The 25,932-nt window shown below is 46.0% G+C and overlaps 1 protein-coding gene across 1 annotated transcript; it reads left to right on the top strand.

Annotated features, from left to right (window-relative positions):
* The first annotated feature begins 18,025 nt into the window (after window positions 1–18,025).
* On the top strand, window positions 18,026–19,668 carry LOC142417756 (urotensin-2 receptor-like). Its single transcript, XM_075518755.1, has one exon. The coding sequence runs from the start codon at window positions 18,026–18,028 to the stop codon at window positions 19,127–19,129; it is 1,104 nt and encodes a 367-aa protein (XP_075374870.1). The 3' UTR covers window positions 19,130–19,668.
* The last annotated feature ends 6,264 nt before the right edge of the window (window positions 19,669–25,932 follow it).

Raw genomic sequence — 25,932 nt, 5'->3', positions numbered from 1 at the left:
ACAGTCATTCCAGGGAGGAAGAGGAAGACACAGAGAGTGCTGGAGGAAACCACCAAGAGAGAAGAGGTGTTTCCTTAAGACTTATGGTTATTATTTCTTTTACTTGCTAAACCTTCTCTCCCAATATTTTGGCTTTTAATGGGTTGTCTGGCTCTTGCCAATAGACCCCTGAAACAAGAAGCCTTGTAGGAGAGAACTATGGGATTTAACAGCCTAATGTAATATGTGGGGGGCAATTTCCAAATGCCTTTCCAGGAGAGGGAAGTTAAGACACTGCTAGCCCTGTAATAAAAACAACCTGCTATCAGCTCAGATTGGATTTGGTCTTCAGAGTGGACTCCAAAAGAGGTGAGACTTTGTACCCCCTTAACAACACATCTCCCTCTCTTGTCTTCAACTCAAAACAACAAAAAGTAATTTCAAAAATTTTTTTTTCTTTCCTTCCAAAACAAATTTCCTTTCTCAAAGCATTTCAAGCATCAAAGGACATCACAACCCAACAGGCTGGTTTCAGAGCTTTTACTACAGGCTTTTTATGCCAGTTTGCAGCCAGTGCTCTGGAAACCTGCAGTGACTGAGACTGGCTCCCAAGATCTGAGGTCTAAAATTCTCCAATTCAGACCACCACAGAGCTGCATTACCTAATAACAAGCAACTGCAAACTACAGCTTAGCTGTCTAGGGGAAGTTTGCTACAAAACATTACCAAGCTTTTACCTAGCTTCCGCTTCTCCTTTACTGCATCGATAAAAATCTGAAGACACTCATGCTTTACAGCTTAAACAAAGTTTCCAGGCTTCAGAAGGTCACAGGAAGGCTCTAGTGCATGAAGTTTTCATACCTCAGCCAAAAAGAATCTTATAATTAACTTGAGTTAAAATGAAGAACTTAACCAGTTATCTCTGATTTTTTACTCCATAAAATCATAGTTGTACCACATTTATATACTGAAGCTACTAGACAGTGGTTGACTTTTTTTTTTAATGCCCCGACATTTTTCCATCAGAAAGATGCGGTTTTATAAAATAAATATTTTTATATGGAAAATACCATTTGAAAGGATACTAAAACTAAATTTTTAATAAATTAACCTTCATGGAAAACTGACCAAACTTCTGTTTTTAACATATGCATTCCCTTGGGGAAAAGGGAAGAAACTTAAAAGGTGAAAGAAACCAAAATCCAGAGAAGGAAAATGGAAAACTCAATACTTGCATTGCCAAAGTGGCACTGGGAATTTATAGCAAGCGTGCTTTTGTTTAGGAACTGCTCCGGGAAGTGCAGAAGGCGGAAGCGGTTGGTTCAAGTTTACACAGTAAATCAGAGGATCAAAACCCAGGAAGGCTCAGCTCCAACCATTTATAGCTCCCCTCCTCTGGCAACAGCCCCCAGAAGGAACGGGCTTCAGAACAGCAAAGGTTTGGAGCCAAAAGTGGTTTCTCTTAATCTGTGCAGGACTGTTTCACATCAAAACTTGTAGTCACGGACTCTGTCATGGTAGTGGTATCACGCACATTCCCCCAGCTGTAAGCACTCATTCACTTGTGCAAGTTGGGAGAAAAATTTCAAGATGGTTTTAAACCCTAAAATTAAAGGCGAGGAGGCAAAGTGCACCAATACCAGCCTTTAGTCCACATAGACTCCTCAATGCTCAGAGGTAGCAATACACAAAATATTCAGACCTCGGCTGCAGTTTCTTCTTACTCATTTTTTTGAGGGTTCATTTATGCTGGATATCATTATTGAGCTGGGTTAACAAAGAGTCAAGCCTTTGGCTCCATGCTAAACTGCATTTCTAAGATTGTTCATGGGAACAGTCTGCTTCAAAGTAGGATGTACTTTGAAAAGCAGCAGAATGCAAACCGTCTCCCCAGGCTGCCTTTGTTTATCACCTCTCATGGGCTCCAGAACGTACTGGCTAAGTCAACAAGAGAGAGTGTTGCAAGCAACAACCTTTTTCTTTCAGCTCTGATATCTTTGTGGCATCTGTAACCCAAGCTCAGTCCTCCCTTGTTCCTAGAATAAGGCCACAAGAGGGACAAGACAGATGTGCTCTTAAATACACCTTAACTGATATTAAAATTCAACCTCGTGAGGTCAAAGTTACTCCCACTGAGACTAAGTCAGCCAGATTTCCTTAATTTGCGAGGCAGGCAATTAGAAGACAGTTCTTGTTTGTACACAGCGAAACGGTAGAAGCAGTCAAGCACAACTGTTGAACTATGATCACTCTTTCCAAGGCAAAACCACACCAATTTCTACATGATGATGATTATTCTTCCATTCATGGGAGCTCATTCATCCCACATGGCAGTGTTGAGAATAGCTGTAAACCTTGATTCTTCTCCCAGAAATGACTACACTTACAAAAGAGCATGTTGAAGTGAAAGGATATCATATTTTTCTTAGGATTCCTTTCTGGCTCATCCCTTCCAGGACCAAGTTTCAACAAATCCAAGAATTTCTGACATTGCAATAGCTCATTTTCTAGCCCTGCCCTCAGGTTCCTGATGAGGGTTTCATTACAAGCTCTGTCATCCCAATCTTACTTCTCAAGTTTCAAGAATTTGAATGGAGGTGTTTAAATGCACAACTTTTGGAAGGGGGTGGAGGGGAAGAAAACAAAATAAAGAGTTATCTGCTCTACCATTCCGTTTCACTCAGGGACACTTTGCAAGAGATAATGAATTTTGAATATCAGTAAGATTGCATAATCCAGCCACCCACTATCAGGCTGCTTAGCACAAATTTGGCTATATTTTTTCCCTTGCCAAACTGTTCCTGCAGCAGGCCCCTTAGTTGGCAGAAACGCTGCTGCTATTCTGGCTGTAGAACACATTTAAGGGGAACACTTTGTTCCGCCGTGTCGAATTTATTCTCGGCAAACTCTTCCTTCCTGCTCACGGTGCTCCCTACTCCGGAAAAAGCCACCAACACCAGAGCAGCCCCGGCCTCAGTCCTGGCTCATCCATCATCCAACTCCACAGCTCCACCACACCACCTTTTGTTGCGAGTCTTGAACACGCATCAGAGTCCCATTGATGGAACCACCTATCCTGAAATAATTCATCTCAATGGGCAGCATGAAAAATTTCATATGGAGTGACAGTAGCTGCATTTAGAGGCTGATCTCCAGCCTAAACTTGGATTTCTTTACAACTATGACAAAGTCATGTGTCTTTCTTCTGCCTCAGTCCCCTCAACAGAGACCGCACGTAACAAAAATCCCTATGAAAGAGGCTGCTGGAGAGAATTAATGCAGAGTTTCTCCCCCCCCAGCTCATCGGGCCTGGAGACTGCTGTAACAACCTACTCTTCTCCTTGTCCAAGTTAGCATCATCTCCCTTGAGACATGGTGGCTAAAAAGGCAGTGGGAGGTGTTTTGAACCCAGACCTCTGAAAGGGACAGAATCAGGATTTTGTTGGGTTTTTTATTATTTTGTGAGAAGTACCCATTAATTCTACCTAGGAATCAGTGAAGTTACTCGTTATTCCTAAAACAAAGCTAGAAGGCAAAAGCTTAAATACCTAAGTGCTAGTACCAGGTTGCTAGTTCAGGCCTTTAAAATGTCCAGCAGAAAGGTACAGTCAAGTACCCCGCTCCCAGACTCGGAGCTCTTTTACGAGACAAAAACTTGCATTGAAATGAAAGAAACAGATGTGCATTGCCACAGAAAATGGAATAACACAACTTGTAACATTACTGGTGCTTGTATCTAACTTTGCCTTAAAATCATTAACCTTTTTATAGCTTGCTTTGTGGCTGAGCACTTCCTATTCCACATGATGTTCTTCTGAATAGAAAAGCACTCTCAAGTGAATTTAGCCTAATGAGAAAAGTCTGTGATGACACTTAAAATCATCCATTTATCTTTTGAAAAGAAACAGCGTAAGTACATTCCCCATACTCACTTACAAATTTGCTTCAAGTTTGTTCTCTATGATGAATTTAATCCCAGGCCAGCTCCATTAGCTTTGACTTTGGTGGGTTTATGTTGTGCTTGGTTGTTCTCTGGGAATCGGTTTGAGATCCACCAACAGCTTCCACCCGAGAGCCACGGGACAGTAATTAACTCAGGGTTAACATCAGCTGGGCTCACAAATGAACAAGTGATTCAAAGGTTAAAGGGTCCACATCAAGTCTCCCGATATATCCACGCAGAGACTGCCTTAAAGTAACTTGCAGTGATTAATACATGTTAGAGCTGGCAGAACCCGACACAGGCACAGGCCAGAGTGACGCTTCAATGAGAGAGAGAAAGACACTGCTGTCAGGGAGAGACCTGCCTGCTTGACATGTATAAAAATATAACTCTTTCACTACATCATCACTACATTTTCTGAGCCTGGCAGAATGCAAACAGCCAGCCTAACATCTCTAAGCCAAAAACCTACTGAGGATGCAGAATTATGTTTGGCTTCTGCAGCAGTCAACTATTTTAATACCCCCATCATTTTTACATTTGTATTACTTAGGTGAACATTACACTTGCTGCTCCTGAATCCACCATCCAGACTGGCTTTTATTCAGGGCTATCTAAATTGAACTTTTAGTAAAATGGCATTTTTTCTTGTTCATATATAGCAATAAATCTTGCTGTTAGGAATTCTCTGTTGAGAAATAACACCATCAGGAAAGCAAATAACACCAAATCTAGCCTTCATATTCCTAGTTATTAGGAAAAAAGAGAGATGCAGTAACTTCCAAGGAAGCACAGAGTCATTCTGCCAAACAAATGTCTTGACTTGAAAAATTAGAATAATTCCTAGCACTCTCTTACCTTGTTGATGAAGTCTCAAGTGAGCCTTAGACCTAAAGTGTCCTATAAACGCAGCGCGGCTTGAGCTCAGACAAGCACCTTAGGAAAACACTTTGAGAAGTGCTTGAACTTAGTTTCATTACTTATCACTGAAGATGATTTGGGTTGATTGGTTTCTGAATGAAACCAAATGAGCCGAAATCATCCATTTAAGGTATCACCAGCTCCAGAAATTAAAGGTAAAGACCCCGAAAATCAGTGAGCCTAATTCCTAAAAGAGCAGATAAACAAAGTAAGCAGAAGAGTGGGAAGCAAAACTCTTAACTATCCTGATGCTGAAACCCTTACATGGTGCAACAAGTAACTAGAGAAGTTGCAGGCACTTTAAAAAGGTGATAGTTTAGCAAAGCACAAATGTACGTATTCCTAATAAGTTTCAGCCCAATTCTGGGTTGTATGGAGTTTGGGGACATTTCTACTGAGAGCAAATGCATCAGGGCTTAGTAACTACCGAAACTACATGAAAAAAGTATTAAAGAAATGTCCATATACACAACAGAGGCTTCAGGAAAACCCTTAATTCTGTCACTACCTAACTTCTGACTTGGGAACGCATAGAATTCATGTAAAACAGATTTTTGCTACATATTATTTCTTAACTTTAAAAAAAAAAAAAAAGAAAGAAAAAATGGAGGGGAGACTAATTAGGCAATCCAGCACAGGGACCCCCATACCGGCTGTCTGCAGGACCCAGCCCCTCCCATCCCAAGCCAGGGAAGCTCTGGTTGAAGGCCAGGGAGCCCAGCGTTAACCACATCTCTGAAGGCAGTCATCAGCTGTCATCCTTGCACGCATCAGCCAGCCAAGGGGAACAGGGGAAGCTCCTCTCCAGAGGATTTTGCAGCTGTTTATGGACAAGTGCCGAAGGCAGGGTTTCTGGAGTCCTGGATCAGGAACACTGGGGGTGAACGTGCCTCAGGAGCCGCAGACCCTTTTTGGGAGCTGTTGGGGTAGGCACTAATGCTACCCCAGACCACGCTACCCCATTCCTAACTGCACAGCACGCCAGTTCTTAATTACCTCCCTCTTCCTTCCCTCTTCTTAATTCCTCATCCTCTTCCTTCGTGTGCCCTGGTCCCCAGCACCTCAGCTGGCTTTGCCCTCCTTTCTGTTGGGGACAGCAGCAGAGGAGCACCAAGAGCCCGACACCGCGGATGCTCCCAGGGAGCGAGGTGGGGTGATCTGGGGAAATTCCTGGGCGGGTGTCTCAGCCCTAGTCCTGTCCTAGCCTCAATGAAGACAAAACCTTCCTGGTGTGGATGACAGAGGTGTCCGGCACGGTAGAGCCCAGCGTGAGCAAGCAGGCGCAGGAACAGGGATGCACCTCCCGCACCGCAGGGTGTCCTGGCCAAATCCTGCCCGGCCAAAGCAACTCTTTAATTAGCCTGTTTCTTCACAGAGAAAATGGCTTCCAAGGCAAAACACAATCAAAAGCAAACACCCAGCATGGCAAAAGTCTGGAAAAGACCCCCACAAGCCAAAACCCAGATCTCGTGGGAAGTGCTGAGCTGTCTCAGCCATCTCACCTCCACCTGTAGCTACATTCCTCTCTGCTTCTCCACTTCCACAACTTCGTCGTGCCGCTGCCCTCTGCTACCCCAGATGTCCTTAGGCACCGGAGGACACGTGTGCTGTCCTCCGTGAGCCCAGCCACTGCTGTGCAAGCCTGCCCGCTGTAAGGGTGACCAGTGACACCTTCACTTCAGTGCCCTGCTTGGCTGCATACTACAACCCTTTTAGTTTGCTCACTGTCAGTTTACAGTAAGCAGCAGCCAGCATGTCCAGCTAATTTAGCTTGGACTTGTCCCCCCCAGGGCTATAACACAACTCTAAACTTGCAGCAGAAACTTATACCAGAGACAGAGTGTACAAAAGCCTGTTTCCCTCTCTGGCAGCAGAAACATTGAATGTTTCTTAAATCAGAAGCATCAAATGCTTTCAGCTCTATGTGGACTTTGATTCTCTTCCACAGAGTTTCTGAAGCCTGCAGATAAAGCGATGTAAGATATCCTGCCAGAGCCACAAAGCTTCAAACTGTACAAAGAAAGACAACTGGTTTTCAGCAGCCTATCTGGATCGCCTGGCTGGATTAAGCATGAGTAAACCCCCCTACCTTGCAGAGTAAAACTTAATAAATTTGCACATTTTTTGTTGGTTGAAACACAAGCCAGCCCAGTGTGAACGGCTGGAAGCATCAATGTGCAATAATGTAAAAGCAGTCAAATACATTATAATGACTGTCACTCAGTCAGCAGTAGCTGTGTCATATGAATGAGAAACACATCAAATCTGTTCTAAATAATTGGCACTATGTGTTTATATAGGACTAGGGTTGCATATTAAAACACATCTGATTTATTCTTCATAAGCAATGAGTATTTACTACATCTGTGATAGCTGTATAGATTCAAACTTCATCTTTTAAAATGATTAATTGGTATTTAATTAGCATGCATTACCATACTAGTTATATACATCCTAGTTGTGAATGCAAATATAATTCTAATAATTACATAACTAGTTATGCTTTCAAGAGCCTAATACATAATGCAGCGCAGACAGCTTCCCTTGCCAGAGAAAAATAGAACGTAACACATACAGAGTAACATTTAAAAAATGCTTAAATCCTCTTTTCAAAATGGACTTGGGTCTAAATCAAGAATTCTTAGATTTTCTAGTGCTCGAGTGCAAAATTTATGTGCCACTGCCGTTCTCAAACCCTGCTACACAACCCCACAAGCATTTTTGTTCCTACTGGTTGGCACAGACAAGGCCACATAAGACCAGCAGACAGCTAATGGCTTGGTCGGTGCCGTACCTCAAGGTGATCCCATGAGGATCCAAGGTGGGATTCCTCATCCGAGCACTTCTGTTGGCAGTTTCCAGATGAGCGCGTGCAGCCTGGGGCAGGTCAGACCATCCAGCCCACCTGGCTCAAACGCTTCCTTAGGCAGTTTGCCATTCTGCTTGCTCCCTCTGGGTCCTCGTAACGGCAATGGGAAACTAAGACGTGGGATCCCCGCAGCAGATCTAGCTTTGACAGCAAATAACAAGGGGTTTCACAGCTGACTAGCCTGAGCAGAGGGAACTACCACAAGTCAGGACTTGTTGCTGACAAGATCACTACGCTAACGTTCAACCCCTTTCCTTCCCTGTCATCAGCAGCTCATTTTTCAGCCACTTTCTGCAATACATACATAAACCTCCACCCATGTGGAGGTTGTCTAGTGAGCCTGAGCACTGAACAAGGAGCTGGGAGCGGCACAGGGACACTGGAGGGTTGTGCTCTGCATTTGTTTTACAGCTTGGACCCTCAAAGCTGTTTCAGTGCCTAAATACCAGTGATTTTCAATCAAATGTATGATCCTACATCTCTACGTCCTTTAAAAAAAAATAAGATCACCTCTATGTCCTTTAAAAAAAAAAAAAGATACAGTCTTTTAAAAGCACTTTAGGCAGCTTGGAAAGACCTTTATATTGCCACCCTTTCTAGGTGTAATGAAATTGCCTATCTGAGGACCATCGCAGGGGCTGGCAGAGGCTCTTCCCTTCGCTAAGATACGCCTTTGTTATGCTAGTCGTAAAGCAGCTACTTCTTTCAAATGCGCAATCGATGTGTGAGGTTCTGGAGCTGCGTGTTTGAATCTCAGCTGAGTAGCAGTGCTGTGACACCTCAAGGACTGAGCAGAGGTGGCACCTTCAAATGATGGGCTAGGACAACTGCCAAACATGAGCCAAGGTCTCAGCACTTCTCTGGGAGACAAATACCTTTATAGTCTCCTTCCCTTTGGTGATGTGCTAATTCAAAGCGGCAGTGCAGAGAACAACCCTGGGGCCACTGGCAGCATAAAGACTAAGCGAATCAAGTAATAACACTCAGTGCTTGCGTTCATCATTTTAATAATATCTAAGAAAGGTCTCTCAAATCCACCCCGAATCCCAGTGGTTCTGTCAGATTCTCTCCTACCTTCTTTCACCTCCATGCTACCAACAGGGAGGCGTTTCTGAACAGGTTAGGAAGGGGTAGGAGGGAACAGAGAGCTCTTTGGGAAATGAAGAACAGCACGTCTTCTGCTATTTCTCCCGCTTAGGGAAGATGCTCCAGCCCACAGCTCACAAGCCTGGACCCTGAAAGAGAAAAGTTGATTATCCCCCCTAGCAGAGAATACCTATCTTTTACCTATCTCTCATCCAAGCTATTTGAGGTACAGTGTAAGGCTCTTTTTCAGCAGTCAAATCTCCTCTGATGCTGACAGGTAAAACTGCTAGTGTCCCCCCACGTCCTCCCTCTGAGCACTGAGGAAGGCAGAGAAATCCCAGCCCCTTTTCTGCACTTCAGCAAAAAAATCCGCCCCCTAATTGGTGGCTGTGAAGAAAAACCATCAGGTCCAATTCTCTCCTCCAACAGCACCTCCCAGCCTTTCTTTCCAAAGTCCCACACCTCACATACACATGCTTCTGGCCCCATTTTTGCCAACTTAGAGATATTTCTATTTCTACCTGTAGCTCGGGGTGCAGGAACTCTCCTGCAACACTTTGTAGGACTAAACAACAGGCCTGCTTCCAAATCCAGGTAAGTCTCTTAAGAAGATGAATATGCTCTCTGTGTCTCTAATCAGAAGCCTACAAAAACACATTTCTGTACCTTAAGCCAAAGACATGCAGCCTCCTTCCAACCTCCCCGCTGTTAGGTGTGAGCTTGCGGCTCACTGAGAGGAAGAGGGTACCGGAGCCACTGGCCTCAGTGCACCTCAGAGCATCCTACAGCTGCAGTTAACGGCGGGGAAAAGGCTGCATTTGTCAGTCTGACAAAAACAACCCCGAGATGTGGCATTTTCTCTGAGTTCAATGACTCCCCACGCAGAGGTTCCTCTCCCCCGACTATCGCTCCCGCAGCCCTTAATCCGGATCTCTCCGCTTCCCACCAAGAGGAACAAAAAGCCCGAAGCTATTCAGCTGCACCGACCAGGCTTTCCCTCCCCGGACTCTGCCTGTGAGATGTTTATCTTTCATTTCTCCTGTTGAGCCCAGTGCAAGAAAATCCTACCGAAGATAAATCCCCTCTTTTTTAAACATTAAATTTTAATGGAAGTAGTTTTTAGTCGAAGATTTGCTGATCACTCATGGCGAATAATAAAGCCTTTTGTTTATAAACAATTGCGCTTGTATCATCTAGTCTCTCCTGTTGTCATGCCTCGCTCTTTATCTTGTAGAGGTTACTGAAGTGGCTTCTGTCAGTTATTGCTCAAAAGAACCATTTGATTGGGCTTGTTCAATGCAGCCGCACATCTCTGTGTCATCACTGCCGGAGTCATCCTGAGAGTCATTACCAAATAAATGCCTGATCATCATAAGCAGTAGCAAATTTACTGAGGGAAGGATGACAGAGGGTAGGAGAGCTCTTTATGGGTCCCACACTAGTACCCTACCTGTCACCCAAGTGGGAAAAAAGAGGATTCACCCTATTTTGGCATGGCTGCACGAATGCAACTGACTCTGCAAATACCGACTTACCTTGGAGATACGCTCTTCACATCAAACCCACCACCTGGGGAAGCGTGCATCAACGAAGTGTCTCTTCTGGAGATGCCTAGACAATAGTTGTGACCAGGACTACCGACCCCCTCCTTTACCAATCCTAGGTACATTTTATATTTAAAGGAAGCATTATCATTGCATGTTTTGAGAGCACATACATATGAATTACTGCAGACAGTTAAAGCAAAGGCACGAATTCCCGTCAGGAAGCAAGGAATAGTTCTATGGCTGTGAAGCTTTGTGGAGCCAGGAACATGCCCACTGCAATGTGAGCTGATCATATGGCACAGCAGATTTTGATGTTCTCTTTGCTGTATGTCACGTACTTCAGAGCTTTTGTGCAAACTGCCAGGAGACAAGAAAAACATACTATTACTGGGGGAAAATCAAATATTCCATTTTAGACAAAGTGTAGGGGCCTGAGCTCTGGGCTGTCTTCAGTAATAAAACTATTAGTGTTTTTACATAAATATGCTAGTCTAGTCCCAGGCTGATTAGTAAAGAATTGTAAATGTACCTGGCTATCCGCAGCCTGCGGGGAAAGAGCTGTGCTCCTAGTGGTTAGTTCTTAAGTCTTTGAGTTTCTGAACGCTGATTTTCTGATTGTCTACAAGTTGCCATGAAATTTAAAAATGAGTCCAAACCCCCCTCCAATAAACAAACAAACAGATCCCTGTGGTTCCTTTATCATCGTTCCTCTCCAGTGCTTCTGTTTATCCTCATCGTCCACCAGCCAGCATGGTGACACGCAGGAGAGAGTCCCTGGGGAACAAACCTCTCCAGGTCGGCATGAACGAGGAGCCGGCAGCAGCTGGTGGTGCACGGCCACGGCATCGTGCAGCTTCTCCAGGCGTGGTCTGAACAAACTCCTCTGCCCGGGGAGCCCGGCTAGCAGCCCACGGGGGCTCAGACAGCACATCGCTGCAGTAGCCCTGGCTGGAAAAATGACTGGGGCAATGCTGTTTTGAAGATAATTTCAGGACTGGAAGTAGAGCACATGGAGCAAATCCTCTGCTCCATTTGGTCAAGGCTTTTAAAGTCAAGTTTAACACAGATCTTAAGGGAGACAAAGTCTGATCCAAAGGCAATGGAAAAACTGGAACAAAGAGGACTTCATTGCTCTCACTAAAGCCTACGTAAGTGCCCACCCAGCTGGAGTTTTCACTGGCTGAAATCCCCTTTCAGCAGCGACATCTGACAGTGATAGACTCCGACACGTACCCTCGGATAATTAAGCCAGAGAAACATTAGAATAAAAATATAACAAATGGTTCCCGGCTTCCCCAGAGGCACGAAAATCTGGAGGCAAAAGTCAGCTTACGAATAACTGGCAGCAATAACAGTCCCTGCCCGGTGCTGCCAGGCTGCTGCATAGTCTCCTTTTCTGCACAGCATACACACCTGCACAGAGTGTCTCTCTGAGGAGTTTGGGAGGAAGAAATCTATAGGAGGAGGTAGATAACGAGGAGAGAAATGGCTAAGCGGAGGCGAGCGGGTTTGAGTCACACACACAGCTATCACCCTCACCCCGAGAGCTGTGCCAGGAGCCAAAGCGCTACCCGAGAGCTCTCGGTGCTACTGTGCGATGCTCCGAGCATGGCTGCTGCTGGAAGAGGTTTAAATAATCCACCCTAAAAAGGATCCTGCGCTGCCAACCTCCAAGGCAGAATCGCCACTCAGTTCAAACATCCCCAAAGCTGGACCCAGCTCTGGTCTGAACCTCTGTTCAGGGGAAAGGATACGAGTTCTTGTTTGGTTTTTAATCACTGGTTTCCTCCAAAGCCCGCTGAAATCCAAGGAAAAGCTCCCACTGACTCAAGTGAGCTCTGACCCAGACACCGAGCACGAGGCTTGACTGGGAAAAGTTGGCTTGACTGGGACTTGTTTCTTTGGCAAAAGGAGATTCCTTGGGCTTCCACCCTTTTCTCACATCTGTCAAGAGTTTTTATATAATTCTTATAAAACCAAGATGAAAAAACATCCGTTTTCCTATTAACTGTTCCTGCAAAACAGACTGGGAGTTTCCCTCTCCACCGTGCAGGGTGCACTGTCCTGGCAGCAGCCGCCTGCTCCCCATCAGCTCCTCTTGTGGTTGCTCTTATGAAATGCAGACTATTCACCTGCAGGTAATTTCTCTGTGTGGACAGAGAAATATTGCAGAAGTCAGGAAATAAAAGAGAGTTTCCAGCATCTGAAGCCCTTTATTAACAAGAGGTTGAGTTGCAGTGATGAAAGCTTGCCACAGGTTTTGCATGCTCCTTTGGGTGGAGTTTAGACTGTAGAAAGAGCTGATCCTTCTTTGGGGGAGAAATTCGCAGACACAAACGCTATAATTTTTCCATCGGTAGAATGGGGTATTCAATGGGACTAAAAGCCTTCCTACCTTGAACAAAAACAAATTAAGTACCAAAAGCAACACTGCACTGAGCACGTGACTTCCAGAGCTTCTTCAGCTACGTAAAAGGTAACTCCGATCGCTAAATCAAACCTGCTGCTGTCCCCGGCAATACCCCGCGCTCTTCGGGTCAGGTCTCTGCCAGCTGTTTGGCACCATCGCTGCAGTACACAGGGCTGTGCAGATGCTGTGTTGTATAATAACAAAAAACCTCTCCGGGAGCCAGTACTGACTCCTTTGTACTCATGTGCACGGTGAAGGAGGATGATTTTTCAGTGTCTTTTAGCTGGGGGAGAAAGAGTTCAAATCTAAGGGTAACAGTGGTTTGAGTTTCCACAGGAAATGACTTGGGGTTATTAACACGTATTTTTTCCACTGTAAAATGATATCTTCTCAAATGCTCTAACACAAGGAGAAGATCCTAAAAATGCTGCCAGAGCCCTTACTGCTCAAAGTCACTATAATAGCACACAATTTATACTGTACTGCAAAAACCAAGGACAAAGCCTTTGATCTCCCGTCTTTCCTCGTGGCCCTCTGTAGTCTCTGCCAGGTACAATCTTCAGTACTGAAGATCTCAGGCTTATTGCAGCACTCTGAAGAAGCTTTGATGGCTTTGGATGTATAAGAGGTGAGGAGCAGATTTTCTGGACCCAAACCTATTACGCGGTTGCTTGCAGTTATATGGATTTGGACTCAGCAACCCTGATTGGGCCTTCCTGTAGAAGCCTGTAGCATGCCTCCAAAGGTAGGAAGCACCTCCAGCCAGATTCTCCACGGGTGCAAATCCCTGCGGCGTCTCAGACCTTATGCTGCCAGTGACTCTACTCTTTACACGTGGCAGCAGGAACAAGAGAGCAATGCACTTGCTCATGAGCGCTGTGATTAAGAGGTACAAAAGTCCTTCCTATGTTCTTTATATCTGGGAAGACTTTTAAAAACCCACTAACTTACACTCCTGAAATAATGCTGCCTGACACCTGTTACGCAGTCTTCTTCAGAGATCTTGGAGAGTGTTCAGGTTCTCTCCAGTGACTCCTCCAGCACTAGGACACTTGCCTCAAACATCTGAGCAGGGAGAGAGAGCTCTAACTTTAAATGAAAGTATACCTGTAAATTTAAATTTAATGGCATGTTCAAGTGTAAAAGACAAATGTAAACATAAGTATTAATGACAAGCTTTCAGAAGTGGTGGATCAAATTTGCTTCTGCGTATAGCTTTGCAGATCGGGAGTGACTCCACTGAGATCAGTGGGTTATGCTGTGCACGGTCCATGGTTTTAAATAATCCTTTGCACCTGAGTGACAATTCTGGTTCAGAAACAATTTCAAAGACAGATGAAGGCCTACGCATATTATTGCAGAGCATAAACATTGTTCCAATGAGATTCAATTGCCAAGCTGCAGAGATTATATATTAGTGTGTTAGTAACTTGAGAAAAGGTTCTGTACGGCATACGCTATTGAGTTAAGCAATGCGGCCAAATCAGTCTCTGGGCATCCCGTGGGATATTATGCTGCAGTTGCTTTCGATACCTCTTTGTCATCCACTTCCACTACAACATTACTTTCCATTTACAGGCTCTAAACTAACAGATGATGACTTTGGGCCTCTAAGTTTAGGATTAAGAAATGAATGTATGGATCTCATCTGACAGCACATGTTTGGGATCTAACAAACCTCACCCTTGGGCTTCTCCAGAGCCGTCTCAATCTCTGCCTTTCTCACATGGATGCTGTATCAAGACCTCTCTGAACTTGGCAAAAGCTAAATACTTTCTTGATGCTTTGCCAAGTGGTCAGTTAAGTCTTTTCACTTCCTGCTGAGTAGTAATCTGGTGGGAAGAGCAGCGGCCATGTGGTGACAGGGCACAAGAACATCGCAAGAAACAGCGGTGCTCACCTGGCCAGGCAGAATTAGTAAAACTAAAAGCAATCCCATCCAAAGGCTGGATCTGTGCACCACGGCATCGGTACACTCAGAGCCGACGGATGCTGAGAAGGAGGCAAAGGCGGCATTTCACGTGTTCCCTACCCTGAACTGCAAAATTCACTTTCAACAATAAAATTCCACCAGGACAGCGCTTCAGGAGGACAACAGCTTACAGTGACAGTCCATAACGGGGAGCCTCTGCTTCCAGACACTCACTCACTGCCCTCCTTTTGCCCGGCCAGCGCTTAGTTTTGAAGCCTGTCACAGCTGAATGGGGCAATGAGAGCCACCTTTCAATTTGCCAGGACGACAGCTTTCAGCTGCCCACCGTATATACTCTGACCTTCATAACCAAAGGAGTACCCGCTATTCACTGAGTAAACCAAGGGGTTTATAAAAAAGACATTGGACATGGCTACTCAAACAGCCCTCATCATCTAGACTGCTATTGTCTACTTCCTAAGAAGCAGACAATTTTGTTAGGAAATTCTAAAATTAGGCACTGAGCACCTGAAAAAAATTTCCTATTCAAAACAGACAATAAAATGCAAAATGGAGCTATGTTTTAAGATGGCTGGGTATGTTTTTGTGCGTTAGCACAAATGCCTCCAGAGGGGAAATTTTGCACATGGAGTACATTATTAATCATTTTCATATCAATACTTTTTAGGATATTACAAGAAAAAACGCATGGTGATTAACAGATTTTGAGGTTCATAAAAGACAATTTGATCCTTGGTGACTTGGTTTTGTGTGCAATGTGTCCCCGAGGACTTACTCTGACAGTAATTCTGCACTGAGCTCCGTATTTCTATTTGATTAAAATACATCTTCCAGAAAGGCACTCGCAGTCCTTACTTAGACATCTGGAAAAATGGAAAATTCACCACTTCTTCTGGTAGCTTGTCACCCGCACTGCTGAAAAATGTGTATCTTGTGTACACAGACAAACAGGAAACATCGGGGTTCCGGACTCCTGCATTGTCCCCTTTCTAATTCTGATTGATCACGGTTGTCATATGCTCCAGACCCAATTCCACCAGGCATCAGGTGCTGTGTCAATTCTTGCGGGTGTGCAGAAGAGACTCGGCGCGTTGCAAGAGCAGAGCATCGGAGGGGAGAATTGCCTCTTGCTCAGAGAAGAGGCTTTGCTCTGCTGCAGAACGACTTCAGGCAGCAAACTATTGTTTAAGAGTTTAATAGGAGTAAGTTCCCATGGATACATGTGAGTATCCTACATGTTTAAGAAAACAAGTATCTTGCGGACTCACTAATGCTTAGCATTGCTCAATTAAATAGTGTTCTACTGGAAGGAAAAAAGGAAAGCTGAAATTACGTATTTACTAAACAGATTAAGTAATTCTCTGTTTAGAAGAATGTATCACTCTGCTTATCTCTGTCATGTCGTGTGATCACCCAAAACAAATCAGGTAACATGGCAGACAACAAAATACCTATTCTGTTCTCTTTTGGCCTTCTGTCCTGGCCGTTAAATGAAGGCAGAGAACAAAACAGCGCAGAGAACAGCTTCAAAACAAACAGGAGAATGGACTGCAAAAGTTGCGTGCAACCTAATTCTCAGAGATGATCTATTTATGCCAAATCCGGATCTTACTTGAAGTCTGTGGCAGTCAATCCCCTTGACTGCCATGCAGGCAGGATTTGGCCCCGGTAAAGTATCCGCCTGCATTCCCAGCTGCTCGGTTCAGCTGCCGCAGAGGAATGCAGGGCTGCCAAGGGAGCTGGCATGGGACGGAGTCCGAACTTCCAGTGAAAAAAAACCTCCATCTCAGCGCCTGGATTTGAACTTTGTCAGTGCGATGGCTGAATCTGATAAAGCAAATCCCTGCCTGACAATAATTCAATTTAGATTCTTCTCCCTCGCCAGCATTCAAATCGTGTTTGAGCCGGCTACTTTATTGAATATAGCTTTAAGCATTTGGAGTGCTTTGGAAAGAGACGTACATTGATGAGCAGCACTGGGAAGGAAAGCAGAGTTACACGTGTGTGTGTTAATTGTACAGCAAATTACAACCAAGTATTCAATACAATATTTTTATAGGGCTAAGTCCTGCTCCTACGAGTCAAAGGGAGTTTCACCACTTTGGAGCATGCCACAGAGAATGAGACGACAGTTTGCACAAAAGCACTTTGAGGAGGAATTAAAACAAGCAAATAAACACATAGCAGTCATTTTAGCACTCTGGTTTAAGCAGAAATGTTTGAAGGCATAAAAGCCAGTTAATTCCTATTGGAAATCCACGGGAGCTGAGGAAATACAGCACTCTCGTACCCTTGGAAAGCTGTCCTTTGACTACGGATTGCCCTAATTTCTGCTTTCTCTAAAATAAGATCGAAATGTAAGGCGCTCATTGATTTTGCAACTGTCCCCAGATTTCCTATCTAACTGTTTGGAAAAGTTGCCTCTGTAAACCTCATTCATCACACCCTCTACTTCCCCCTCTTCAGGTGAATCAGCTGTCACTAAAGCTCATATTTGAATCTTACTATAACACTGCCATGCTGTTCACAGTAAAATTCAAAATACAAGCTATTTCCACGAAAAAAAGAGGCTGTTTCAGCCCCGGTTTTGCATCCACCTCCATCTAAGTCTATTTCCGAATACGTCTGAAACTATGTGCTGTCTACCTGAGAAACACGCGGGGCGTCTCTGGCTCTCCCTATTGCCCCCCGAGATTTCTTTGCCTGAGGACTTGAAGCAAAGCAACGAGTTCCTATCGCCAACGACGCTATCCCGGGAGAGAAAAGCCAAATTACAGCAGAGTGGCCAGGAAAACTCCTCAGGAAGCTCCCACAGCCTGCATCTGCCTGGGGGCTTTGTTTCGCGGGGGCGCGGGGCGCTCCAAGTTTGCTCCCAGCCTGGGGAGCCCGGCTCCGCGGGGCCGGGTCCCCACGCGGGCTGAGCGCGGCCCGGCGGCGGCCGCACGCTGCCTGCCCCCGCTGGCTCCGGGCCGCTCCGCGCCCCCTCCTGCTGCCGCCTCGCCGCCGCGGGGGCCCCGCACGGAGCCGCCTCCTCCGGGACGGCACCTGCCCGGCCGCTCCGCTCCGCGCTGCCGGCCCCGCACCGGGCGGGCGGCGGCGGCGGCCGCGGTGGCGGCGGGGGGGGGGGGGGGGGGGGGGGGCGGTTCCCGCTCTCCCTCCGGACGCGGAGAGGGGGAGCCCCGGCGGGGCGGGGGGCGGCGGCAGCCCTTCCCCGAGGGCAGCCCCGCGGGCGGCCCGGCACCGGCACGGCCCTGCCTCCCGCGGGGGGCGGAGCGGCCGCCGGCGGGGCCGGGAGCTCCGGGGCCGGTGCGACGCTGCGGGGCCGCCGCCGCCGCCCATGGAGCCCAACGGGACGGCGGCGGCGGGGGGCAACGCCTCGGCGGCGGCGGCGGCGGGCGGCGGGGGTGCCCCCGGGGGCGGCCCCCTGCTCATCCCCTCGGCCTTCGGGACGGTGCTGTCGGTGATGTACGTGGCCGGGGTGGCGGGGAACGTCTACACGCTGGTGGTGATGTGCCACTCGGCGCGCTGCGCCGCCCCCATGTACAGCTCCATCGTCAGCCTGGCCCTGGCCGACCTGCTCTACCTCTCCACCATCCCCTTCATCGTCTGCACCTACCTGGCCCAGGACTGGTACTTCGGGGACCTGGGGTGCCGCATCCTGCTCAGCCTGGACCTGCTCACCATGCACGCCAGCATCTTCACCCTCACCCTCATGTGCACCGAGCGCTACCTGGCCGTCACCCGGCCCCTGGACACCCTGAAACGGTCGCGCGGCTACCGGAAGGTCACGGCGGGGGCCGTCTGGTCGGTCTCGCTGCTCCTTACTCTGCCCATGATGCTGATGGTCACCCTGACCGAGGGGGGCAAGGCAGAGGGCAAGGTGAAGAGGATGTGTGCGCCCACCTGGAGCGTGGACGCCTACCGGACCTACCTGACGGTGCTCTTCAGCACCAGCATCATGGCTCCGGGAATCATCATTGGCTTCCTCTACACGCGCCTGGCCAGGACCTACCTGGAGTCCCAGAGGAACCCCCCCCACAAGGAGAAGAGCAAGAGATCACCCCGGCAGAAGGTCCTCATCATGATTTTCAGCATCGTGCTGGTCTTCTGGGCCTGCTTCCTGCCCTTTTGGATCTGGCAGCTGGTGCGGCTCTACAGCAGCTCCCTGCAGCTCACCACCCAAACCCAAAAGTGCATTAACTACCTGGTGACCTGCCTGACCTACAGCAACAGCTGCATCAACCCCTTCCTCTACACCCTGCTCACCAAAAACTACCGGGAATACCTGCGCAACAGGCACCGCAACTTCTACAGGTTCACATCCTCCTTTCGCAAGAGGGGCTCCAACCTGCAGTGCTCTTGGGGACGGTCCATGTCCTCCAGCAACCAGTACGACTACAGCTCGGAGGCCCTGGGCATGGCCACGCTGAAGGACAAGTGAGGAAGAGGAGGCGCTCCGGAGACACCAGCACCAGCAGAGCGTCTGGCCAAGGTAGGGCTTTGGGACCCCTTAGCCCTGAAGGGTCCTAAAAACTCATTTCTGGTGGTCACTCCGCTTAGGGGCAAGAAGCTGCGTGAACTCAAGTACTATGAGGTGCATTTGAATTTCTGTCTGGCTTAGGGCTGTCAAGGGGGTCCTGCCAGGAGCCAGCAGCCATTCAGGACAAATCCTTCAGGGTTCTGGGTGCAGAAGATGAGGTGGATACTTTGTTCAGTTCTGCCCCAAACTCTTTGCACGCTTTGCTGAGTTTTGCCCAGCTCCTGCTCTGCACCGTTTCTCCTGTGTGGTTTCTCAGTGCTATCCTCAGGCTACAGCTGGCTCAGATCTGCAAAAGTCTGAAATTGTCCTGGCATTGCTCAATTTAGCTGCAAGCCTTGGGTTTGCCCTATACATTATCCTTGTCTGTTTCTAGAGTGTGTAAAGAGATCTTTAAGCCCCTTTTCCTATTTCCTGTTACATTATACTGCACTACCGTTTCATCAAGCTTAAAGTCTCTATTTTAAAATTCATTGCAGCAGCACTTTGAACTCCAAGCATTCAAAAACCACAAGGTAAGCTGTCAGAAACCACAGGATTACCTAAAAAAAAACCTTGTAATTTTTTAAGGTTTCTACCTAAGGTGATTTGCATTTGCCACTGGGGTTTTTTTTTTAAAGTTGGTCCCTTTTTCAACAGTCAACAGGGCTTGAAAAACTGAAAATTTACCTTGGAAAGAAAGAAAAATGTCTTATAATCCTATCACTCAAAGACCTGAGGCTTTAAGAAAAATTACTAAATCCTATATCATGACACTCATCATAAAAGGTACAACTTTATTCATGACATTTCATGAAAAGCATTTTGCCTCAATGTATTGTGCTCATTTTCTCCCCACTTAGCATCTCGTAGTAAACCTTCACCACAGATACTAGAGATGCCTGTAAGCATCTAAACAATTGTAAAACCTCAGTTTATAAAATAAGTGCTGATTAAAAAGTGGGCCATCATCAGGTTTCCCCTCGCATGGTCTCGTCACCCAGCTCAGGGGGGTGTATTTATCAGGGGAGAGGCTGCCATTCCCAGCTGCTCTCTGAATAGCTCATGTACGTGGAGATGAAGTTGGGTTCAATATTCCTTTTTCCTGTTGTGGGACAGACTCTAGGGATAAGTAAAGCATGATACGAGCTGCATAAACTCTTGTCGGCAGCTAGTGATGCTCAGGGACTTCTGAAACAGCAAGCAGTTGCTTAAGCAACAGTCATTTCCACCTTCTTATGGCATGCTCCGACCCCCATCCACTTGAGAGGAGTCCCACTCCAGCCCTGCGTTGTTACTGGGTTCCTGTGTCCTTGGGTGATCCTCTCGTGTCACGCCAAACTTTAGGCTACGTTTGTGCTAAAGCAGAGACACGAAGTGCCGACACCGCAGCCAAGGGTTGGGAGCAGAGAACACAGCACAGCAACACGCTGGATTTTATGCACTCAACTAACAGCAGAAAAAGAAACCCTTCAGGGCACGTGTTGGATGAAGACCAGGGAAGCACGTTCCTGTGCCAGGAGTCAGGCATTCTTATTACAGATGCAGTTGTTGGGGTGCTTTTCAGGGAGGGCGAAATAAGTAACTCACCTTAGAATTGCTTGTATTGCTTTTAACCACAGGACTGTCTTCAAAACACTGGTGACCACTTTGTCATGTTCCAGTATTGTGTAGACTGTGAAGCTGGGCAGTATAAATGGTACCATTTCCTTATGAAAGAGGGGGACTAACACACAGTTCATGTTGGGAATTGGCAGGGAGAGCGGGCTTCGACAGTTTTTAGGAAAACTTTTCAGGTACTAATTCATTTTTTAATTATTCATTCTGAAGTCATTGTTACTTTTCCTTTGCTGCCTATTTCCGAGGCTGGAAGTCACTCCCATACGAGAATAACAAAGATAAGACTTAACTCAAAAGGCGGTGTGGGAAGGCTGGAGTACATGCGTCATCTGTGAGGTGTGCTCTGCCCTCCTGCTCTCAGGGAGCGTAACGGTGCGGCTGGACAGACATCCTGGCAGAGCCAAGCATGGCTGCATCCCTTCCAGGTGTTGCACATGCCATTTTCCCACCTCTGAGGAAAAAAAAAAAATATTTCCGTATGGTTATAGAAAGAAAAACCCACCCTCACCCTAATTTGGATCCTGACCTGACACAGTGCTGATGTGTCTTGATTTCCATTGCTTGGCCTGCGGAGAAGGTCCTTGGAAGGCCACTTACCCTCCACAGCATTACAAGGCTGCTATAGGATGGATGATTACCCTGTATGAAAAGTTGCAAGGCATAGTGTGTATCTATTAAAAGGTATCTAAGGGGAAGCAGATGATGGAAGAGCTGTATAGGTATCAAAAAGAGTATTAGGGAATACGCTTTCTTCTTAAAAAAAACCACATTAAAACATCTACAGCCAAACAGTCTAAAAACATAGTTATTAGTAAGGAGGGGAAGCTGAAACGGAGTTGTCCCTAGAAAAAAAGGGATGAAAAGGCAGAGCAGATGAGATCTACACTCATAACCTAATGTGGGGATAAGCAAACAGAAGGGTTTGATTTGGGGTATGCTTCCCAAGACGGCCCGTCAGTCCCCAGAAGGGATTCTGCTTCTCTGCTCAGCGTCATGAACAGTGCGTAAGGGATGTGCTTTCTGTGCCACATCATCAGAGCATTAAACATCAAAGGGTTGATGGAGAAGCATCCAGATGAAATGCAAAATATTGGATATTTGTCACTTACCGGGTTTTTCAACCAGTTTGTGCTTCAGCCCGGTCCCATCCCAGCACTGCTTCTCTCTCCCATCAGGCTCTGATAAACCTGTACGAGGTTACTCTAACAAGAGAACCAGTAAATTTGATGACACCCACAAAGCACGTCATTGGGGCAGAGGAGAGCCTGTTTAACACGCAAAACTGGCCAGAAATCAGAAGATGCTGCTGTGTGTGATGAACGACGGCTCTTCAGCAGCGCAGGAAGCACGGCACAGTGCAGACCTTCGCAAACATGACTCCTCGGGAGCCTCTCGTACTCCCGGGGATCAGAGCTCAATTTAAAAGATGAATTACACAAACAACATCCCTCTTATTGTCCCATCGGACCAGTTAAACTGCCAAAAGTCAGTAGGCTTGACCCACTTCATAAATATCCTGCAAGAGCACATGTTTTAACTGAGTTCCTCTTGTCTGTAATTGTGCAAGCCTTGACTCTTCTGGGTGTGCTCATGTTTTGGAAATGAGGAGACAGTCTTCGTGTATCTTCCTTTAACAACAAAAACAAATTAATCTGGTGGGTAGCTTTGGAAGGGGATTGCTGCTGCCTGTCTATAGCACGGAGTCCTGACAACACCTTTAAGTTACCCGTAAGGGGTAGCTTTGCCTGCAGCTCACCCAGAGTATGTTGGGGAGGGTGTTGGTTTGGGTTTGGTAGGACCTCCGTATTCATAAGCATATCTCCCTGGAGTCAGTGCAGGCCACGCAAAACTGCTGTAAAGCACCTCGGGCTCTTTTCTGCGTGAGGGGGAGTATTACCTGTCCTCAACACTGAAAAGGATGAGTCAAGACTCCCGAAGCCATGAGACTAAAACCACATCTTGTCTCCACAAGCACAGGGGCTACAAAAGAGTATCAAAATTGAGATAGACACATAACCAGAATCCAGATGACGGGACTTTGCAAACTCTACGTATCTTGTCGCTTACGGTAAATCTGAAGCATCTCAGGCCAGGGTTGAAGTAACAACAGGAAAGTCAGTCGGGCTGTAACGAAGCAAAATGTGGTGATTTCCTTGAAAACAATTTTATTTTGGCTATTCTCCTACATTCCAAGAAGGCAAGCTATGTGTACTCTGGGATCATTTATCATACCCAAGTCATTGTAATCCTGTGGGTTTTAATGTGGGGTTTTTTATTATAAATGAAATTTTGCTCCTGGTTTAGTGACACAGCTAGTTCTTCAGCAAAATGGGAAATGGTAATTTTAAGGAAAGGCAACAGCATTTTTGTTGTTGGGCCAGAGGTTGTCAGTGCAAAACTCCATACATGCTTTACAAGAAAGAAAATAGTTTAATCACTAGAAAAACCTTTTCCAACACCCCTTAGGGTTTAGGTTTTTATGACACACAGAAAAAAAAAACCAGACTGAGAAAGAAATGCAGTTTCATCCTGAGTGCTCTTTCCTTCCTTTAATCTAAGGTACTATCCACTGCAGCAATGGCAATTTTTCTGCTTTCACCTGAAAAGAGAAAACGCTGGTTCTTTGTGGGACAAGTGAGAATGGTTGTTTTCCCCAGACACATGAGAATCCATTTGAACCTTACTGAATTTTTGCAGACTTTACCTTCAATCACACATTTTTTATCAACTTTCGCCCCACTTTTTAAAACCAAATTTGCAATAAATTCTCAAAAGCCCCACGTTACAATTTAATCATGAGTGTGAACAAATCATTAACGTTTTAACTCCTATTTTAGCAGTCATTTTGGGTGCTTATTGTGTGATTGAATACCGGGAAAGCCAGTGAAACAGAAGTGATTTTATGAGCATTTTGTACCTTGTGCGGTACAAAACCCTCGGCTTGCTGCCCAGTTGCATTAACCGAGGAGAACAGGCAGGATGACTAAGTTCATAATCTGTTCCCCCACCAGCACGATGAGAGGAGAAAGTGCATAAACCTCCTATCTGAGCCCAGCCCTCAAGCCATGGGAGCGGATAATGCAGCACCTGAGAAATCCTGAAGGCAGCCCCTCAAACTCAGATGTCTTCGCTGCAAAGTTTGGCCGATTCAGAGATGCTCGGCTCCTGCCGTCGTATTTCTGAGTCCCTCTGGTGGCAGCAGCAATCTTCCATCCTGACGTCTCAGGAAGAAAATTTGCTTTTTATTTTAGGCTTTAAAACATAGTGGCTGCGCACAATCAGGGCACAACCTAGTTATACAATAGCATTTAATATCTTTGAAGTATAATGTTACTACAACATCTGAAGGGGAAAAGTCTGTTGTGAAGAGAAATCCTACTTCTAAGTGCTAACTTTCCTCTCCCACATTTCGTTCTATGCCGAACTCAGAGTAACTTTATTCCTGTCATTTTGCACAGCATCCTCGCTGCCAGCACCCACGGAAACACCCAGAACCAGTGACTAACTACAGTTTAGCCCAGCTGGGGGGGGCTGCCTTATAATATTGGCTGTTACTTTTAGTTTCAAGTTTTCCTGGAGGATTGGAGAGGTGTGGAGTTAATTGCTGTGGCTTATATGAAATACATTGCTTTGTCTTCAAAATTGTAGCAGCAGCTTCACGGGATACAAGTACTCTTTAAAATTATTGTTATTATCGTTATGCAAGCTTTTTTGTCCTCGTTTGGGAATGTATCTAAAACACAGCAAAGAGAAAGGATGCGCCAGTTGGGAGCTAAGTATCAGGGGGGTTTGGATGGCCCAGGTTGAGTTTGTGAAAACAGAGGAAGGAGCTTGCTGCTGGCTCGCTCGGCCAAACCTCTAGGATGCCACAAGCTTCTGTCAGACACCCAACATTGAAAGAAGTTATTGAGATATATTAAAACCCTAAATGCGACATATATTAACAGTTTTTTAAAAACTATAAATATTTCTGTTCAGGAATCCAGCTTTCTGCCCACACCGAGTTTCTAGTGTGCTGTATAGCACTTTTGGGGGAGACTAACTTCATCCTAGCAGGTTTCGAATGGTCAAAACTGAGCTTTGTGATCTGTGGTCCCAACTAGAGCCTTCCTGCCCCCAAAGAAAAGGTTCCCAAAGGGATATACCAAAGCAAAATTGCTGCAACATTTTCCTTTTTTTCCCCACCCAAGAAAGGGACAATTAAAAGAGGAAAGGGAAAAATGAATTCTGAAGAATTCTTCTGGCATTTGGGCTCTACTTTTCTGCTTCTCTCCATTTATAATTTAAATTTTAATTTAAATGAAACATTTTTGTAAACACTAGGAATGCTTCTACAGTGAGAAACAAGGTGAAGAGTTAAGAAGCATCCGTTGAATTTATTAGAGAAGGCTGAACTTCCATATTGCAGACGATCCCACCCAAACTCCTCCATCAAGATTTCTGGAGGGAAAGTAGTAAATAAGTTTGTGCAAAATCAAACCATCCAGCAATATTAGCTGTGCTTGGCAGAGGATACAGTTCTAAAACCAAAGGGGTGCTAATGCTGGAGAAGTAAATTCTGCTAAGTTGGTTTCAGCTTGTTTAGGCCAGTGTCTCTCCAAGATGTCGTTAGCCGTTCCTTGTGCATTCCCGTTAGGATCTTGAATTCAGCTCCTGAATTCTTAACTAAAACCAAACATGATTTCATCCAAACAAAGCAAGGGAGATTCCTGAAACTAAATGTGGTGTGTCCATAAACATGGCGTTTTGGAGACAAATTACTGCTTCATATATGCGCTCCTGCAAACCTCATCAGGGACGTCCATCAAATTCACAACACTTCTACGCCTTTTAGTTTTTTTAAATATCAGCTTGACATCTGAGAACCACAAGGCTGGCTCTTGCAAGAAGCCTCCCAGGAAAAGGCACTACATAGTAATTACTTCTCAGGCTGCACTGAACTTATCTTTCAAAAATGTGGAAGGATGGAGAAGGTAAATTTCCTGTAATGTAGTAACGCTAAAAGGGGAGAGAGTGGCACTCTTGCAGACACACGTAGAGAGGACACCTAAAGCTTCAGGGACGTGCCGGTCCCACCAGACAAGCTGTGCGCGGCAGTAGGCAGTACC

Source organism: Mycteria americana, chromosome 16 (assembly GCF_035582795.1).
Source record: "Mycteria americana isolate JAX WOST 10 ecotype Jacksonville Zoo and Gardens chromosome 16, USCA_MyAme_1.0, whole genome shotgun sequence".
NCBI lineage: Eukaryota > Metazoa > Chordata > Aves > Ciconiiformes > Ciconiidae > Mycteria > Mycteria americana.
This window is presented reverse-complemented; position numbering and strand designations above follow the sequence as displayed.